The 18,541-nt window shown below is 43.2% G+C and overlaps 2 protein-coding genes across 2 annotated transcripts; both read right to left on the reverse strand.

Moving 5' to 3' along the window:
• Positions 1-7,652: 7,652 nt before the first annotated feature.
• On the reverse strand, positions 7,653-11,507 carry LOC136447934 (fibronectin-like). The gene is made up of 6 exons (XM_066447071.1): positions 11,407-11,507; positions 10,665-10,931; positions 9,599-9,871; positions 8,989-9,172; positions 8,195-8,430; positions 7,653-7,789 (listed from the first exon to the last, which is right to left on the reverse strand). The coding sequence occupies exons 1-6, from the start codon at positions 11,450-11,452 to the stop codon at positions 7,704-7,706; spliced, it is 1,092 nt and encodes a 363-aa protein (XP_066303168.1). The 5' UTR covers positions 11,453-11,507; the 3' UTR covers positions 7,653-7,703.
• A 2,633-nt stretch (positions 11,508-14,140) lies between these two features.
• On the reverse strand, positions 14,141-17,406 carry LOC136447164 (tenascin-N-like). The gene is made up of 6 exons (XM_066445861.1): positions 17,301-17,406; positions 16,516-16,775; positions 15,913-16,051; positions 15,423-15,695; positions 15,017-15,151; positions 14,141-14,389 (listed from the first exon to the last, which is right to left on the reverse strand). Exons 1-6 carry the CDS (start codon positions 17,404-17,406, stop codon positions 14,226-14,228), a joined length of 1,077 nt encoding a protein of 358 aa, XP_066301958.1. The 3' UTR covers positions 14,141-14,225.
• Positions 17,407-18,541: the final 1,135 nt, after the last annotated feature.

Consider the following 18,541-nt stretch of genomic DNA (forward strand, 5'->3'; position numbering starts at 1 on the left):
AAGCGCCGTGAGAGCGCCGTGAGAGCGCGGTGAGCGCCGTAAGAGCGCCCAAGGTGGGATCAAAGGGCCGCAGCGAGCGCTCAAGTATCGCAGCAAGCGCTCTATGAGGATTGAATGGTCTTAACTGTAGTTCAAACAAATTTAATTCTTGAAGTGGTGTATCTTGAATTTATGGGAATTTTGTGGTCAAATCATAGTTTTGCTCGTGGGTAATACAAATTGACGAATAACTACAAGTACTTGCTTCCATTCAAATTAAATTCCCCCCAAGTTTTATTGTCAGTGATTCAAAATGTGTTTCAAAATTCTGTGATTTACGTTTCTATTATAACGTAGAATGATAAAATATATTTATTGCAAACAGTTTACATGACAAACAACACAGAAAAAAACAAGTTTAACATACATATATTACTTAAGGCACACACTGAGCGACCGTGCAGCGACTAAAATTGAATCTGTTTTCCCCTTGATTTTATCATTCAAATATGATGCAAGAGGTAAAGGTATGACTGAGAAGACAACAAAGCACAAAAAACGTAACAAAAATTCGTTCTTTATCTCTGGAATTCGTTGAGTGATCTGTGAAATCTTTAAAAAGTTGCTGACATTAGACATTTTGGTCGCGCTGAGAGCGCGCAAGGGTCGCCGTAGTGATTCCACTTGAGCACGCTTTCCAGGAGTTCGGCGATCTCACGGCGCTCTGGACCATTTTAGGTCGCCGTGAGAGCGCGGTGAGAGCGCCGTCCAAGTGGAATGGGGGTCTTGCTAACACTTGCGCAGCTGCTAATAATCCGCCGAAAGGCGGGCTGAGCAGTATTGAAGATGATGATGATGACAGGGGTATGGTGTACGTACCGTATACCGCATGACTGTGGAAGACGGTACGTATACCACAGCTCGCCTATGGGGTATGGAGTAGGGGGACACGTTTACGCGAGGGTAACAATGCTTAGCTTTGAATTCGAGTGGGACATAACCACGCTTGCGATGGGGGCTACACAACGTATGGTACGTATGCCTAGCTTCCACGTGGGATACACGAGGAAATTCTATAAGGATGCTGTATATCTCGCTACCGCATGGTAACGAAATAACATAACGTTTTCGCAATATACATATTTAGGTCAACGTTTCTAAGACATGCGATATGGAACGAAAGCGCGCTATCGTTCCAATATTGAAAACTTACGTATTACAGCATAAAGGACATATTTAGGCCTATCTAAGGTAAGTTTTTGAGTGTGGTATTTTGACTCGAAAATTGTAAGATAGGACCCTGTCGTGTACCTAAAACGATGTTTTTAAACACTATATTCATACCGTAGTAAACGTTTATTCGTTCATTAAAGATATCTTTTTCGACATCGATTTTTTGACATGGAAATGATGCCATAATGGTACTGTATGGTGGATAACGTTACGTTGTTTCATCACATCGTTTATCGTAACGAAATAACATTACGTCTCTGCAATGTACATATGGGCATCATCAAAATGTCGTATTAGAAAGGTACCTGAAATAAACGTAAATACGTCTACGATGCTCTGCAATTGTATCATGAAAAAACGTCGTTTCGGAAGAACGAAAGGGACCTTATGAACGATGCCCACACGTCCCTTTATACAACTTAACAATTTCAGTGTCAAAATATCGTATCAAAGAGTGTATCTTAAACAATCGTAAATACGTGTACGGTGTTGTAATAGGGACGTTTACAATATCGCTACAATTCCCTGCAGTATAGTAAATCATAGTAACATTGAACTAAACATAGGATCATTGATCAAATGGGTCCTTATGTAGGCTGGCCATAAGACCCTTACAAGTTCCGTGTCAAGATAACGTATCAAAGATTTTAGTATACCTTAAACAATCTTTAATGTGTGAACCATGTTAGGATATCTGTATCTGTATCTATGTAGCCGGTATAACCGCCCCTTGGCGTAACACACCAGCTTGTGTTACGCCCTATAAAAATAGGTTTATGATATCGCAACGATAGCTTTGATACATATTATTGTCCCTTGTTTTCACGCATTCACTGACACACGCACATACAGACATACAAACAGTCAGCGTGCCTGTCTGTCTGTTTGCCTGTCTGTTTGCTGTTTGTTTGTGTTCCGGATATTTGGGCCAGCAATGATTTCATTACGAAGCCATGTATTGATTGCATTGATATTCGGTAGGTGGGTAGGCATTGAAAAGGTTAAGGTCGATTATTGGCCTCCTGGCGGCTTTTATTGGTACTGTAGCAGAACTTCCGGTTTGTCCTAGACATGCCCATGGATTTCTTTAATGATTTATCCTGATAGGATGTAATACTGGTACGTACCGAGTCGAGGTACTTGCTGAAGATGGAGCGACTGTTGTCGTTGGCAAAGGTTGTAAGTATGTTATGAAAATGTCAATATGATTATCATATAAGGGAAATGGCTATTATTGATACTACAACAGAGCTTCCGTTTTTTAAGTATCTCCTCCTGTGGTCATTGTTATAGTGACAGATATCTCATGAATAGGTTATGTAGGTTTAGGTTTAGGCCCCCTGGCAGGTTGTTCTGTATCTACAGGGGCGTTTTTGTGGAAATATTTCAAAGAGAATAGAACCTTCAGATGTATCCTGATATGATGTGATACTGGTACGTGCCGACAGTCGAGGTACTTGCAGTAGATGTTATTTTCTTTTCATCAGAAAACGTTTGGAAATTGTGGTGAGTTTTGGTGGCTTCTTTAAAAAGCTCTATTGTATGGTATCCATAATGTAAACCATAATATCTACTTCTGCTTTTGAGTTGATAAATGATGTTATCAATGTACTCAATGCTCCAACCTGGTAAATCAATCCGATCGTACATGTTGCCAGCGAATGTAAACACTTTCTCCCCAGCAGAGCAGGCCTTGTTTTTCAAATGGCAGTCACTGTTAATGTTGTGCTGAAACGACAGGCATGTCGTGTTGGCACAGCAGGCGTCTGCACAGGCCTGGAGGGTAACAACACCAACCGAGGCTAGGTCAGCTCCAGCTAGTCCACAATCACTCCAGCGGACGTGCAGAAACGCTGATAGTCCACACGTTCCTGAAACAGAGGAGTGTAGCTTTACCTGACGTATCATCAATTAAACTACTAAATCTGATATTGTATATTTGTCTGTTTATTGACCCGTAACAATTTCAAAGCACATCGTTGCGCTAAAGGGGGCTGAATTACGTAGTACTTAGTTGTTGAAAACTATACAGAATAAACAAACAAGATTAAGAAATTACAGATAGGACATTCAGGGTCATTATTTTCCCATATTGACCCCATTGTACAGGTCATTAATGTCCATGCACTGATCAGTTGTTCCAACGTTACCATTAAATGAGAGGGTGCTCTTTTCTCTAGGTAGAGTAGAATATTAGTTGGTAGATTCACTCAACAGCAGACACGATTTAGAATGAAGAAAGTGGAGGAAGAGGTCAGGAAACAGCAGCAAGGTGTTTACTATTAAAATATGTATACGATGACAATGTTATACAGGATTTGACTCACTAATGTGTCAGTTTGATATGATAATGATACTTATAACGTTAATGACCCGCTTTCTTCCGGTCTATACGGTCTCATGAGGCCTTGTCGGCGGACGAGGTCGTTCATTCGGTGGTTATAGTGACAATGCCAGCGGATCATTAAACTTATATTGAGTTGTTTCTGCAGTGGTTTTACCTGTGTTTGATAGAGTGGGTGCAGCAGTGACGTCTTCAGTTATATGTAGCGTAGTTGGAGGGACAATGGTTGATCTGACCGAGGTTTCCCCAGCAGTCATGAACGTCGTCGTAGTTGTTGTACCTGTGAGTGATAACGGTAGATGTAACAATGGATTCCTCTCAGTGTCAAAGGGACAGTGGTTTGTTCGTAAACGTCCCTATCACTACATCGTACACGTATTTACTGACACACAGACAGACACAGGTCAGCAATAACTTCATTACAAAGCTTTGGATTGATTGCGATGATATTCGGTAGGTGGGCAGGTTTTGAAAAGGTCAAGGTCGATTATTGGCCTGCTGGCGGCTTTTATCGGTACTGCACCGGAACTTTCGGTTTTTGCATTTTTTGTTCTAGACATGCTGTGGTCATTGTTTTAGTGACAGAACTCAGGAATAGGTTGTGTAGGTTTGGGCCCTCTTGCAGTTTGTGTTGGATCCACAAGGGCGTTTTTGTGTAGATATTTCTAAGAGAATAACTGAGGGAAGTTACAACGGCTTTTCATGATTTGGGGCATGTAGGTAGCATGACAGAGTTGCAAATTATGCCAAATCAGTGTTATCTATGTAACTTTAGTTCAGGGTTGTTTTTGTAAAATCTGAGAGAAATAGGAAAATATATCAAAGCATGCCTAGACGTTAGAAATTCCCCAAAGACCATTATAGATATGTACCAGTAGATGCCATACTTTGTACCTTGTACAATTGTTGTGCAATAAAGTTATTAGAATGAGACTTACCATCTTCTATCTCACAGACGTAGCGGAAATGATTGAGGCAGCCTGCGTCTGCCCAGTTGTCTCCTCTTGTCCCCCCTAAATCACCGAAGACGAAGTGCGCACATTTGGAGGTGCTGCTGTTTGGCTCCTTGGGTGCCCAACTCGTAAAATTGCCCAGTGCTGCGCCCCTGTCATCCCTCCACACACCTGACCTCTTCCTTATACCAAGCCAGAACTGATCGCCACTATATTTTGTTAAATGTAGAAGTACATGATAGCAGTTCGTTATTGCCTGTAAAATTGCTAATCAAGATCTGCATACCATGATGTCCATCCAACTGCGCATGCTGAGAAAAGGGGATGGAGTAACTGTGGTGCCCAGAATGCCATGCTGCCCCAACGACTGGATAGCTACGGGACGGACAGATGGATGGACGGACGGACGGACGTATGGACGGATGGATGGATGGATAGATGGACTGACGTACGGACGGCTGGATACCTACGGGACGGGCAGATAGATGGACGGACGTATGGACGGATGGATGGATGGACTGACGGACGGCTGGATAGCTACGGTACGGACAGATGGATGGACGGACGTATGGACGGATGTATTGATGGATGGATGGACGGACGGATGGATGGATTGATGGATGGACGGACTGACGGACGGCTAGATACCTACAGGATGGACAGATGGATGGACGGACGTATGGACGGATGGATCGATCGATGGATAGATGGACGGACTGACGGACGGCTTGATACCTACGGGACGGACAGATGGATGGATGGATGGACAGATCGGTGGACGGACGTATGGACGGATGGATAGATGGACGGATGGACGGACTGACAGACGGATGGATACCTACGGGACGGACAGACGGATGGACGGACGTATGGACGGATGGATGGATGGACGGACTGACGGACGGACGGACGGCATGATACATGTACCTACAGGATGGACAGATGGATGGACGGACGGACGGATGAATGGATAGATGGATGGATCGATGAATGGATGGATGGATGGTATGAATAGATGGAGTCCCAACCCCTATATAGTTGCCACCTAACCTGTTGACGCAGTTCTTTAGAAACACAATGTTCAGGTATTCGTCTTTGTCCCTCGGCATCGCAACGATGCCTCCTTGCCGGTTGCATTCGCCCTGTGCGTCACTGTAGGTCCTGGTGTCGTGAGAGGCGACGTACGTCTTATCGGGCAGGAAGAGGCTGTTTCCGTACGGACAGGGTGCTTCAAAGACAATGTCAGGAAAAATATTTCTGAACCAAGGCGTTTAAACGAACCGGCAAGAGTACTGAAGATCCGTTGGACAGATATTTACCAACGTAACAATGTTGGATGTAACCATATTTGAATGGGGGAGGCTAGGGTTGCGAAAGGGTAACAATGATTTGACTTCAAGCGGGTCATGCGAAGTTGCATTTGTACCTCATAGTCTGCCAGGTGTCGCCTCCGATAGCGATGCTTCGTCTTCAAATGGGACATAACAATGTTTGAATGGGGGAGAAAGGATTGCGCAAGGGTAACAACGCTTTAACGTCAAAGTTGGACATAATCATGTTTGAATGGGGGAAAGGGTTGTAACAAGGTAACGATGCTTGAACTTCAAGAGGGACATGACATGTTTACCTCATACTCCGCTAGGCGTCGTCTCTGGTAACGATGTTTTGCCTTCGACTGGGACCATGTTTAAATGGGGGAGAAATGGTTGCGAAAGGGTAAAGATGCTCCGACTTCAAGGGGGTCATAGTCATGTTGAAATGGGGAGGGGGGCTTTAAGGGGGTATAACCATGTTGGAATGGGGGGGGGGGGAGGTAACGGTGCTTTGACTGCAAATGGGACATACCATTGTCCGCCTGACGTCGCTTCCGATGACGATGCTTTGACTTCTGGTAGGACATGTCTGAATGGATGAGAAAGGGTTGCAAAAGAGTAACGTTGCTTTGCCTTCAAGTGGGACATATCCATTTTTCAACGAGGGCAAAGCTTGCAAAAGGGTAACGCCGCTTTGACGTTATGTGGGATATAATCCATGGGAGGGGGGGGGGGTCACGAAAGGATAACGATGCTGAGCTTGCCAAGTGGGGCACTCGTGCTGGATAGGATCGGACAGGAAAAGGCTGTGGTAACGTATAGTGGATTAACGCAAGTTACGAAACGTTCTTTCGTTACATTATCACATCCCTTATTGTAACGAAATAACGTTACATCTCTGCAATATACACATTTAGTTCCATGTTGCTATGATGTGCGATAGTGCAGGAAATACTAGCACGATACCGTAAACGTCGATATTGTAATACCGTACACATATTTAAGCCTGATTAAGGTACACTTTTTATAGAATATTTAACTCGGAAATTGTAATTTTGTACATATTTACGCTTGCCTAAGGCACACTTTTTATGCGATATTTTGACTCGGAAATAATGATATCGTACATATTTACGCTTGTTTCAGATACACTTTTTATACGATATTTGGACTCTGAAAATGAAATGTTGTATAAAGGACTTAGTCAGCATACAAAAGGACCTTGTCGTAGACCCAGGACGATTTTTTTACGCTTGTTTAATGCTCTTTCAAAAAGAAGAAGTTTTGATCCGGAAATGATGCCATAGACGTACCGGGGGTAGCCGTGGAGAATGGGATGGTGGTCTGAAGTGATGTCGGCGACGTTGGGATGGGAGTGGTAAATTAAGACGGGGGTAGGGCCAGGGTGGACGTGGACCAATCTTCGGAATGGTTTATATCAAGACACGGGAACGTAAGTAGGAAAAAGTTACTTGTAGACTTTTCATCAACGTATAGCGCGAATTTTACTGACCTGCGCCAAATAGCGCCAGGCAGTCTAAAGCCACCTCTAATCGGCGCAATTTTGAAACTTTTGACAAATTTGAACATTCGCAAATTGGCGAAATGGCGCGAAGCGGTGAAAAATGGTCAAAAACTGGCAAAAAATTGGAACAAATTCGCAAAGTTAGCGCAATTTCCTAGCGCAAATTAGCGCAGTCTAGTGAGATACGTTTGATAAGTTTTTCACAATGTAAGGCAGCTACGCGAAATTGCACTAGCTTTTGAATTGCAACGGTAAAGAATAGAGCTAATAGATGTAATTGTAGTCAGGATAGACAGGATATGGTAAGATCAAGAAATGACAATAATTGTCTATACATTGTGATTTATTTCAATGGTTTATCTTGATATGATGTAATACTGGTACTTACCGAGAGTCGAGGCACTTGGTGTAGTCGGAGCGGCAGTTGTCGTTGGCAAAGGTTCTAAGAATGTTAAAAAGATGTCAATATTATTATCAAGTGAAATGCCTCATCACAAAATTGTATACTCGGTGAGTCAGTGTATGGGAGCGTGAGTTGGTTACGAGAATACAGATGAAAGAAGAAGTGACTTTTTAGCGTTTAGATTTCCGGAGCTACATTTGTAAATGTATAATTGGGGTACCTGAAACGACGATTAACACGACGTGAGGTTACAACAGAAACTACGATCGCACGCGCGCATTTCATTGGGACATAATGAAACAACAAAAGAGAACAGTTTAATTTATTTCAGACCTGTTGGGTGATAGACCTTTCTCAATGGTCAGGCACTAGTCAAGTAATGGCCTGTAAAATGTACAAATAATGATCTCATAACTATATCAAGGCAATACAGCGAATGCCTACCTCCAAAAACAAAGACCTCGCAAAGCGTCAGTACTCGGGAAGGTCCGGGGAGGCGAACGCCCACGTATCGACCCCGCATCCCCAGACATGGGATGGTAATAGGCGTCCCATTGTCGTCAATTTGATGATCACCACCACACTTGGGGTTCGTGTTGACCTGGGTGGAATCTCCGATGTGGATGTTGAAGGGGTTGATTCGTTCAGAACAACAGTCCTGGCGGCTGAAGATGGCTACCCTGTAGATATTGAAAACAAAGCAATACGACTTGTATAAATTTTCGAACGAAGTTTCTGAACACAATATCAGACCTTTAAACATTGGCGTGAGTGCTAAGCAGGGAAACCAGTATGTTTTTGGTAGGACCTGACCGGTTTGAACCCAAGACCTCTTGAATGCAAAACATTCTACCCAGTGCACGTGGGCTACTGCAACTTTTCGTTCGTTCGTTTAATAGTTCAGACCCTAGTTGTAGTGTCTAATGGCACATAGGTCAGCGAGATTCCTTGCTGTTTCAGTAGAGTAGAGTATATTTTTCCGAAATGAGTTGCTACTTCTTCACCTTTGACGTGCCCCAGGTACCTCATCAAATACGGGCCCCCATTTTCGTCCCTTCCTCCAACCGAGATGCTCTTTATAGAACAGGGGTCTTCCAGTTACCAACTAATTGGAACCAAGAGCTCATCTATGAGGCTACTTCCAGTTGAGCTATAGGGACATTAACAAACTTGCTACTATAGGTGTTTAGTAAAGTTCACATTTTCTATCAAACATAAAGATTTTACTATACACGTACCTCTCAATCATATGCCGTTGACCGAGATCCACCCACCAGCTGGGATCAGCTTCCACCTGCGTGTGTGAACAGGAACCAGCGTTGAAGACAGGGTCGGTGTTCCCGTCTACGGCACGGCTGGCAGCCCCGCCGGACCCCAGGGTGCTGGTTTGATACGCTGTCATCCCCTGCGCGATATTCACACCTGCCCCAGGTAAAATGAATGTCATTAGCAGTGTCATATCCACATCGATGCCATTTAAGTTCAACAAAATTTGGCTGTTTTTTCGCGTTCGAAAGTGTTTTTTTCTTTACCTTTTGATCTCAGATATGCATGACCGATAAAAATGCCGGACATCTTCTTGTTTTAGAACTATATTTCTGACATTGCTCATTGAGACGTATGTGATAGGTTAAACTCGACATGTTGAAGCATTCATATACTTGTACGTAGGTTAATCGTTTTGTATCCCATTGTTTTTTGTTTGCATGTATAGTTGTAGAAGACCTTACGGAAATCGCTGTACTTTTGTTGTGTCAATAAAGATTTCTTTGATATAAGGTCGATAATGTTGTAGCAAATTCGGTTCAAAAGATTTTTTATACTCTTAAATAATCATCTAACACTTACCTGTGCTGGCGCTGATGACAACGTGTTCGCTTTCACCGTGCGTGCTCACTGCACTAATGTTTATCACATACACCGTATCTGTGAGTAACCCGTTCAACAAACACCCGGTATCCTGCGGTCCTGGTGGTGGGTTCAAGAACACAAACACGCTCTCGTCGGTTGGTCGGTACGCTACGTTGTACTTGAGGATTTCCGTCTGTGGTGAGACCCACGTAAGGGTGATGCTGTTAAGGGCTGGCGTCAACCACCTCACAGACGTTGGGGGATCCGTTTCTAAGAAAAATTAGGAAACCTCGGGTGAATCATTTTCACTTGGTGTATTTTAGGGATTTCCTCTAAAAGTATACACGCATAAACTGACAAATATAACTACACGTACTATGCGTTGAAAATATATTTGTGTGGGCCTGTGGGGTTACGTACGTAATGATACTGTCAGAATAACAATAAAACCTTTGTTGTATTACTTGTTCAAAATAGAATTTTAGGTTCACCCCACCCTCCTAAAAGCAGGACCCCTATCGCTCGATTCGTTGGCTCGCTCGCGTAGGGGCCCTGCTCTTTAGCCCCGGTAGACACGGTTCTGGCGACGTTACTGACAGTTGCTCATGAATGATTAATGAGCTATCCTTATTTGGCACAATTTGGCGGTTGATTTGTACATAAAGTAACGATGTGAAACGTAACCTGATTGGTTGATAGCTTCCCAGCATCCTTTGCGCTTTAGCTCTAGATAAGGTTTAGCAAACCCTCTGATTGGCTGAAGCTGTTTTGGTGGCGACGGCGCCAGAACCGTGTCTACCGGGGCTAAAGAGCAGGACCCCTACGCGAGTGAGCCAACGAATCGAGCGATAGGGGTCCTGCTTTTAAGAGGATGGGTTCACCCAAACAAGGCTAGAAACTGTGTTGACTGGTTTTACTGGCATTCTACTTTACCAGTATATCATGTTGTGCACCTAAAATGTTTTCTGTGCACCTAAGTTAATAGGTCAGGTGCTCCAATTTCGAAAAGTGAATTTTTAGCCTTGTAGGTGCCTCGTTGCATGTAGCTGTGAATGTCGCGTACCTGTTACAACAGTGACTGTGATTGGTTCGCTCTGCCCAACATGGCTTACAGCATACAGGCTGATGTTGTATTCCGAGACTGGGGCTAATCCAGTGACAGTATACCGGGAGGCACTGGGCGATATGGTCACATCAGGTAACGTTTGTCCCGAGCTGTTTGTTCTCTCGAGCCGGTAGGACTGGAGGGTGGCCACGGGTGCTGTCCACGTGATTTCCACGGACGTGCTGGATATCTCTTGTATTGTTAAAGCTGTAGGAGGATCCGTATCTGGAAAGAACGGGGTACCATTAATGATAGAATTTGTAGATTTAGACAGAATATGATACACCGTTCCTTTTCTTGTACTTCAATTATGTTATCTAATGCCTTTAGCCCATGTTGATTATTGTCAATTAAAAGCCTGCAGTCCGCAGGAAAGTTGACAGACACAACTACACTCTTTATTCATCAGCCTAAAAAAAAATCGTTACCACAGCATAGCAAGATTAGAACCTGAGCTGATATACACAACACGGATGTTTTGCTACCACTGCAGTACCATACAAAACCGCCAGAAGACCCATAGCGTATGATGATTACCGTTCTTTTCACAGCTCTCTGGAAGGGGCCCGTTACAGCCCCGGACAGCTAGCGATGTTTACGTTACAGAGAATACGTACTAGATATACCATTTGAATGAGTATATAAAGAACAAAAATTGGTTTTCTTGTTTGACGTAGAGTTTTAAGGTAAGTTCCTTTACCTGTCGTAACGTTGACGACGGCTGGCTCAGACTCAGAATAGTTCATCGCCACAGCTGTGATTTCCACTCGGTAGAGGGTAGCAAGTTGAAGCCCATTGAACGATGCCTGTCGCGTGAACAATCAACAAGACAATGAGACAGGACCATCAACGCGTATGCAGGTCGTTGAAATTAAGATAAATTCAGCTTTGAAAAGTATTACGGAAATGATCCAACCTGAGTTTATTGAGCTGTTTGCTTTAGGCAGGTCATTGGCAAACCATGTGTTAGACGCTCGTAAAAAGTGATTTGAGATTTGAACCAATCAACTATACCTACCAAAAAAATGATAAGTTGCTATCCAAAATTTTTCATCAAAACTTCACAATTCGTCGAAGTAAAATTAATGAGGTGCAGGAAACATGACCATTAGTTAATTCTTTACATGCCTAGCACCTACACAGAAATGCAACAACTAAAATATGAGCATAAGTGATGCAAAACAAGTCGATAAATGGTGACCGGATGCTAACTTCTCTGACTGTCATCCCAACAGACTGAACAGAATCGGCGAGACCGGAAGCAGTTAATGTAACGTTGAAACCGAGAAGGAGGTCAAACGTGACGTAATCCCATTCGACGGTGAAAGCATCCGTTGCAACGATTGTAGTGACATTGTCAGGTGGTAGGGGCACTGAAACGGAAAGGAGAACGTTCAAGTCAGGAACACCAAGTTGACATCCTTTGCTGCAGTTCTACTTCGTTCCGCTGAGAAATAGTGACGTCCTTGTACCACAGCGGGTTGGAGAGGAAACAACATATCTTGATTAAAGCTGTGTTTAATCAACAGACAGATACTTAGGAAATTCCTAGAGAGGTAACTTGCCAAATGTTAGTGGCTATTGCTTCCAGATCTTTCAGAAGTGCCTGTAGGACGATGACAATTGCCCATCTCCACAGCAGTTTTGATTCAAAATGTGCATGTGACTAATTGTATGTAGCTTGTGACTGCTTCATGCACATCACCTAGAAAATCGCTAGGTGTCGCTGTTTTGGCTTGGTCTGTATAAGCTAGTTCGGAGTTGTTACTACGCATGTGCGGTGTCAAAGGTGAAGGCCCCCGAGACGTAAACAAAGCCAGTCGGGGCGTTGTTATGCAAATCTGGACAGTTGTTATGCAAATGTAGACAATGTCCAGGCGAGCATTGTATACGAGTCGGGGGCCTTCACCTTTGACACTGCACATGCGTAGTAGCAACTCCGAACTAGCTTATTTCTCCACTTTCCAGTAATCTTTCAATAATTGCTTTCAATTTTCCCTTTAAATGTCATCATACCGGCATCCACTGGCAAACCGGTGCTGTTATTTTCCCGGAACGTCATGATCATCTTTTTGGGACTACCTCGCTCATCCTCGCGTGGATTTTGTAACTTTTACCGGCTGTATACACTTGTAAGTGGGGAGGGCACGTCGGCATCCCTTTGTTTACACAGAGTGGTGACTGCGACGAGTTACAATAGTGCTGCAGACAAGGTAGGGATGGCAATAACCTACCAATTTGTGGACAGACTGATAGACTGTCATAGTAAGATAACATATTTCCTACCAACTTAATGTACGATCAAGTTTTTATTATAATTCACTCTTGATCTATGTATATCATGTATGTTTTCATCACACAATTATTGATCAGTTAGTGATCAGTTACAATCATGTTGGTTAGTATCATTTTTTATCAGTTGTATGATTTTATCTGCTTAGCTTTATAACTTGCAACTGAACAGGCCGGTGGTACCAACCCTGTATACGAACCACTACGTTCTTTTTGCCGGCAGTTCACAGATATATTTCCGTAAACATATGTGAAGCCTCAATGCCAATGGATAAGCAAAAATCTCTGGGCCATGGGCGACGATGGTAGAAGGTTCAGGTTGCCAACATTAAACATAGCATTTTGAACAATCTAAAAATGTATAAAAAGGAGAAGAATCAGGCATACTTACACGTTGCTCCCTGAATTGTGATGGGATCGCTGTCTTCGTAGTAACCAACAGCAACGAGGGTGATGGAGTAACCACTGGTCGGCTGTAGTTCCTTGATTTCCAGCTGGGTGGCGTTGTTCTCTGCGTTCTCCTCGATGTAGGGGCACGGCTGGCTGGTTGGTGGAAGGAAGCACACCTGGACGGTGTAGAAGTGAAGTCTGGTCGCAGACGTTCCGGCAGTCCAGTTCAAGGTCATGGATGACGCTGTTGCGTCGATAACCTTGAAGTCGCTCGGGGGATCTAAAACTGCATTGATGTGAAAAAGAAGTAGGCGAATTTTAATGAGGGTTACACGTATGCTAGCCTGGATGCAATCCTAGTTGATTCAACAGGGGTGCCTATACCCTCCCCCCCTAAACACACACACACACACAAACACACACACACACTCTCCCAATAGCCGGGTATCTCATGTCAAATACGCCGCTTCCTGGTTTTTGATGCGCATGAACAACGTAACGCATTGTGGGTAATATGTCAAACTTGAAGGCCTCTGAGACATAAACAGAGCACGCCTAGACATTCACTAAGCACGTTCCAGACAAGAAATTTTAACAATTTAGTGGCCTTCACCCTTGACCTCGCGCATGCGCAGTTCAAATCGTGAACCGACTATGCAACGACGGCACCTTTTAATACAGGCTTGCTGGAATCCTGAGGACAGCATTCTAGATATGTGTCATAACTCTTACTCTGAGTAAGTAGTCGTCTGTATAAAGCAAACTCCCGCTGTCCGGGACTTTTATGGCCCCTACGCGCGGGGCTGACCGGTTACGGGCGGCTGCTATAAGCGCGATTCAATCAGGCTTAGTAAAAAGTGACTCACGTGTGATCGCAACGGCCCCTGTCGTCCTTCCCCGCCGGAGGGCAGTTTCCGCTGCGACCGTCACATTGTACATGACACCGGAATCCAGGCCCGCGCAGGTGTGGTTGAACGCGTCGGACGGAACGCGCTTCCAGTCTGTAGGAAAAGTAGGATTTCTTCGCTTTCATTACACTTACAGTTGTATTTCGTGAATAGTTTCATCAGGTTGGTAAGTCACTGAATAAAAAGATTCTTTTTACACAACCAAGAGATTTATTCAACCGACATTTCGGTGACCATCTGTCACCTTCTTCAAGGTAATTCTGACTGGTTCACATTGCACCGCAGCACAGGTGTCGCTGCTTATAGATGCGTTCCCAAACGCAAAATATTTACATACATACATACATACAGTCATATTCATAGTTGTATCGTCCATAGCACCAACTGTCATCAGTCTAATTTCAATGTCCAAGTTGGTCAAAACAACACCGTACTTGCAGTCCTATATCATATGTTCGTTTAGTTTGGTATTGAATGTAGATGACCATAAGAATGTTAACATAAAATCCATATAGTTTGAAACAATGTCTCTCTGTTAAGTTCCCAACACGATGATTGGCGTTGAAGAGCAAATACATTTATGTCTATGTTTAACTCTTTGACAGACACGATAATATCCTGATAGATTAACAGGACATGTTGTCGTTTTACTATAATCCTGCCTCGGCATGAATTCTATCAACACATGAATTTTAAAGACAAAAAATTCAAAATGCTTACATCGCTTCCCCTCTCCGTCCGAAGGCACACAATTGACCCGGTACGTTACAACGTCTCCTGTGGAGGCCGTCCAGTTCAATGAGACGGTATGCTCAGTGACGTCAGAGATGTTGAAATTTTCTGGACGAGATGGCCCTAAGGGAAAACACATTGTAGAATTGCAGTTTTATGGTCAACAATCATATTCTACAGCTTTACGACTTCTTTTTGAATTGATCAATTGAAGACATTGGAATGATAAGCACATTTTGAATAAATCATTCTGGACACACAATTTCAGGTGAAATGTAAACATTCTTCCACAGCAAGTAAATTTTACAGATGACATTCTCTGCTGACTCCAAATCTAATGCTACATTGCCAATTAACAAGATGCCCAAAATAGAGTCCGAAGAGACTGACTCACTTGTTCCAAACTCCAGCGTTGATGACTCGTGACTGATTCCTCCGCTCCATACGGCGTAAGCAGTTGCCTTGTACGCTTTGCCTACTTCAAGACCTTCGATTCTTTTCCAGAGAGTTGAGGAGCGGTGATACGTCAGCGTCCCGTCTTCGGATTTGTTGACGCGAATGATGTAACCGTACAAGGCGTCACATGTGAACTTTGGGGATATCCAAGTCAGTTTCACGGCTTGTTCCATGGTCCAGTTTACTTTCAGGGCCAGAGGAGACGGCAAAGCTGAAAGAAAGTTTTTGACAATGATTCGTCAATCAATCAAACAATCAATCAATTGATGAACCAATCATCAGAAAAACATATTTCAGTCCTTGATAAGGGTTTAGTCGTTGAAAAGGATAGAATGTGATGTAGGTACTCATAGCATCCGTCATCACCAGCATCTATAAAGAATGTAACGTCTTACGTAGATCATTTCGAAAATTCAGATCTATTCTACCTTTGCGGTTTGAATAGAAGTCCTGCCCTCTGTTTTCAAACGGCCACAGAAGCGAAGATGACGATGCACATTCTCTCAGCACGGGAGCTGATGGGTTGTCGATGTCGTCTACGTCCAAACACAGGCTCGTGTTGATGTTCTACATGGACAAGATGCAACGTTAAGTAAAGTTAACTATTGCAGAATATTCCTCTCCCTCTCTTTTCCCCATCTCTGGTCTGCTAAGGCCGCGCGCGCATCAATTTTCGTCCGTTTCCCCCCCTCCCCCCAAAAAACAGTTTTCGACCATACTGTTAGTCGTAGAAGAGTCGAATGAGAAATTATATGCCGTAAATTGCGAAGAACCGATACTAATGAGTGAAATAAAGTTAAAAAATTAAAAAATCAAAGTATATATCATTTGGTACCCCATTTGTTCCATCATTTGTTCAACCTTCCTTACCACTTAGATTTCGTATTGAATGCAACTTTTATTTTGCTCAACTTAATTTTCTTCGCATGCTCGCATCAGTTTTGGCTTGCCCAGAAGATGTCATCCATATAATCAAATCAGCATGTTCTATATAATATTCTAGCACAGATTTCATGATATCTTGAACCGACCTTGATGATGACGTGCGATCTCTCAAAACGCTGTGGGGAGGAAGCTGCATTGCATTGTGGGTTCATTCGCAGGGCGTTGTTGTTGTTGCTGCTGTTTACTTCCAGACAACTGTCGTTGTGGAGGTTTCGCAGCAATCTTCCGCCGTCCCAACGCCACCGCTGTGTGTTCTCCTTGCGGTCGCACGGTGCAAAGGTCAAGTTCAGTTGGAGACAGAGTGCTGTCTGATCGTCGGGAGGCTGGAACACTATCTGGTAAGTAACTGGGCAGAACAGAGGTGGTTGGCAAAGTTAAGTAATTGCATCAGTAGAGAGACAGGAAGTGAGTGGGAAGATGTGATGGGTTTTCCGCAAAGATCAGACTTGTGGAGTGACAGGAAATAGGTTTAGAGGTGATAGAACTAGTCGTTTTATCAGACATGACAGACAGACAGTCCAGGCTATGGGTCAAATGAAGGGGCTACTAATTCACAGTTAAGAAATGAAAGTGAAAACTGAACTGACTATAGATGATTGAATCCCCAAACAACGTATTATCTAATCTATGAGTGCATTTGATGGCGTTGACACCCGTTTGCATCATTATCAAATATACATGATTTGGACAACAATAAATGTTCTTGTACTGAATGTGCATTTAGTTTCCTTGTTTGTTAATCGTTGGGAAGACGATCAGATATTGTCATAGCTGTCAATGTCATTGTCATACATTATGGCATTGTGTGTGGATCTACTAGTTCTAAGAAGTTCAGGTCATAGGGTTAGTATCACTAAATCTCTGTACTTACTCTCTTTCGGGGTGCATGTTGACGGCACCAGCCACATGAATGCAGGAGCACATCCCCCGCAGTACCCCCCGCACTTAGCCGTGACAACTGTTCTGTTCGCTCTCATCTGAAACGGGACAGGGAAACATGACTCTAGTTTTGGGTTTTCTTGGCATATCTTTCAATACCGTTAAAGCTGTCTATAGTAACCACTCCAGGGACAAGCCACAATAGACAGGGTTCTAGATATTTGGCTGAATGGGGGAATATCATCTAAGGGACCGACAAGAAGGGGACACGATGGTTAGGTGGTTCTTATGTAAGGATGGGCACAAAGATATGTCTGTACCTCTGTCACATGCTAACTGTTTGAGCCTTTCTTAATCAAAGCGTTGAACTACCATCATACATCGTCAGGAATTCCAACGTAATATTTTCGTGCTTCTGAACAAAAAAGAAGAAAGAAAAAAATTAAACATGTGAAATGGTCCCGTGTATGGCTGGAATATGACAAGTTATTAAAGCTACTACACTTTGTATGGCGAACATGCCTGTGTGTATTCTATACGAATTATCTTGAAAGTATGGATTCTCACCGAAAAGTTCGTTATCCCAAGTCCATCAGGCTTTCCCCATATCCCCCAGTACACGTCATCTCTCAGTCGCGTCTGCGTTCCTGACAGATCAACCTGTTCAAGGAAAAAAAACGGGTGCCATTTTTCAACATTTGTCACGAAGGCTCCATTAGAAAACATTTGGCAAACGGAACAAATTAAAGACCACGGGACTCCTAATTTCTAAACCTACATAAGAAAGCTTCGGGATACAGCGAATCTACATATATGTCGTATCGTGTATTGTTGCTTTAAAAAGTCTCAAATTTGTTCCACTTTTTCCCTTAAACTCTTCGTTCAAAAGTTAAAACGTGTTCCAGATTTCTAAATCTTCAGGTTTCCAGATTTCTAAGTTTTCTGTCTTTTGTTATCTTGAACTCTCAGTTCAAAAGTTCAAACGTGTTTCAGAGTTCTAAATCTTAAGTCTCTGTACCTTGAATTCTCCGTTGAAGTCACTTGCCACTCAGTCCGCGGGAAGCACATACTGGTATCACTTCACTGTATTTCTTTCCCATTGGATTCGTGGATTATGTTTATCTGTGTATCTATGTGTTGTATGTACTTGAATGTGAAATACAATACAAAACGGTAATGATAATGTTCCAGAATCTTTGTACCTTGAATTCCCCGTCGAAGTCGTCCACCGGT

This window comes from Branchiostoma lanceolatum, chromosome 13 (assembly GCF_035083965.1).
Source record: "Branchiostoma lanceolatum isolate klBraLanc5 chromosome 13, klBraLanc5.hap2, whole genome shotgun sequence".
NCBI classification, from domain to species: Eukaryota; Metazoa; Chordata; class Leptocardii; order Amphioxiformes; family Branchiostomatidae; genus Branchiostoma; species Branchiostoma lanceolatum.

What these genes read in the sequence shown, in the direction of transcription:
- LOC136447934 (XM_066447071.1), bottom strand. Translation starts at nt 11,452, where the DNA reads ATGAACTATTCTGAGTCTGAGCCAGCCGTCGTCAACGTTACGACAG. An exon ending in CACAGTCACTGTTGTAACAG is followed by an intron (nt 9,872 to 10,664) that starts GTACGCGACATT and finishes AATTTTTCTTAG; the next exon opens with AAACGGATCCCCCAACGTCT. An exon ending in TGTCATCAGCGCCAGCACAG is followed by an intron (nt 9,173 to 9,598) that starts GTAAGTGTTAGA and finishes TACCTGGGGCAG; the next exon opens with GTGTGAATATCGCGCAGGGG.
- LOC136447164 (XM_066445861.1), bottom strand. Translation starts at nt 17,406, where the DNA reads ATGAGAGCGAACAGAACAGTTGTCACGGCTAAGTGCGGGGGGTACTGC. An exon ending in GATCGCACGTCATCATCAAG is followed by an intron (nt 16,052 to 16,515) that starts GTCGGTTCAAGA and finishes TTGTCCATGTAG; the next exon opens with AACATCAACACGAGCCTGTG. An exon ending in AACGCTGGAGTTTGGAACAA is followed by an intron (nt 15,152 to 15,422) that starts GTGAGTCAGTCT and finishes GTTTTCCCTTAG; the next exon opens with GGCCATCTCGTCCAGAAAAT.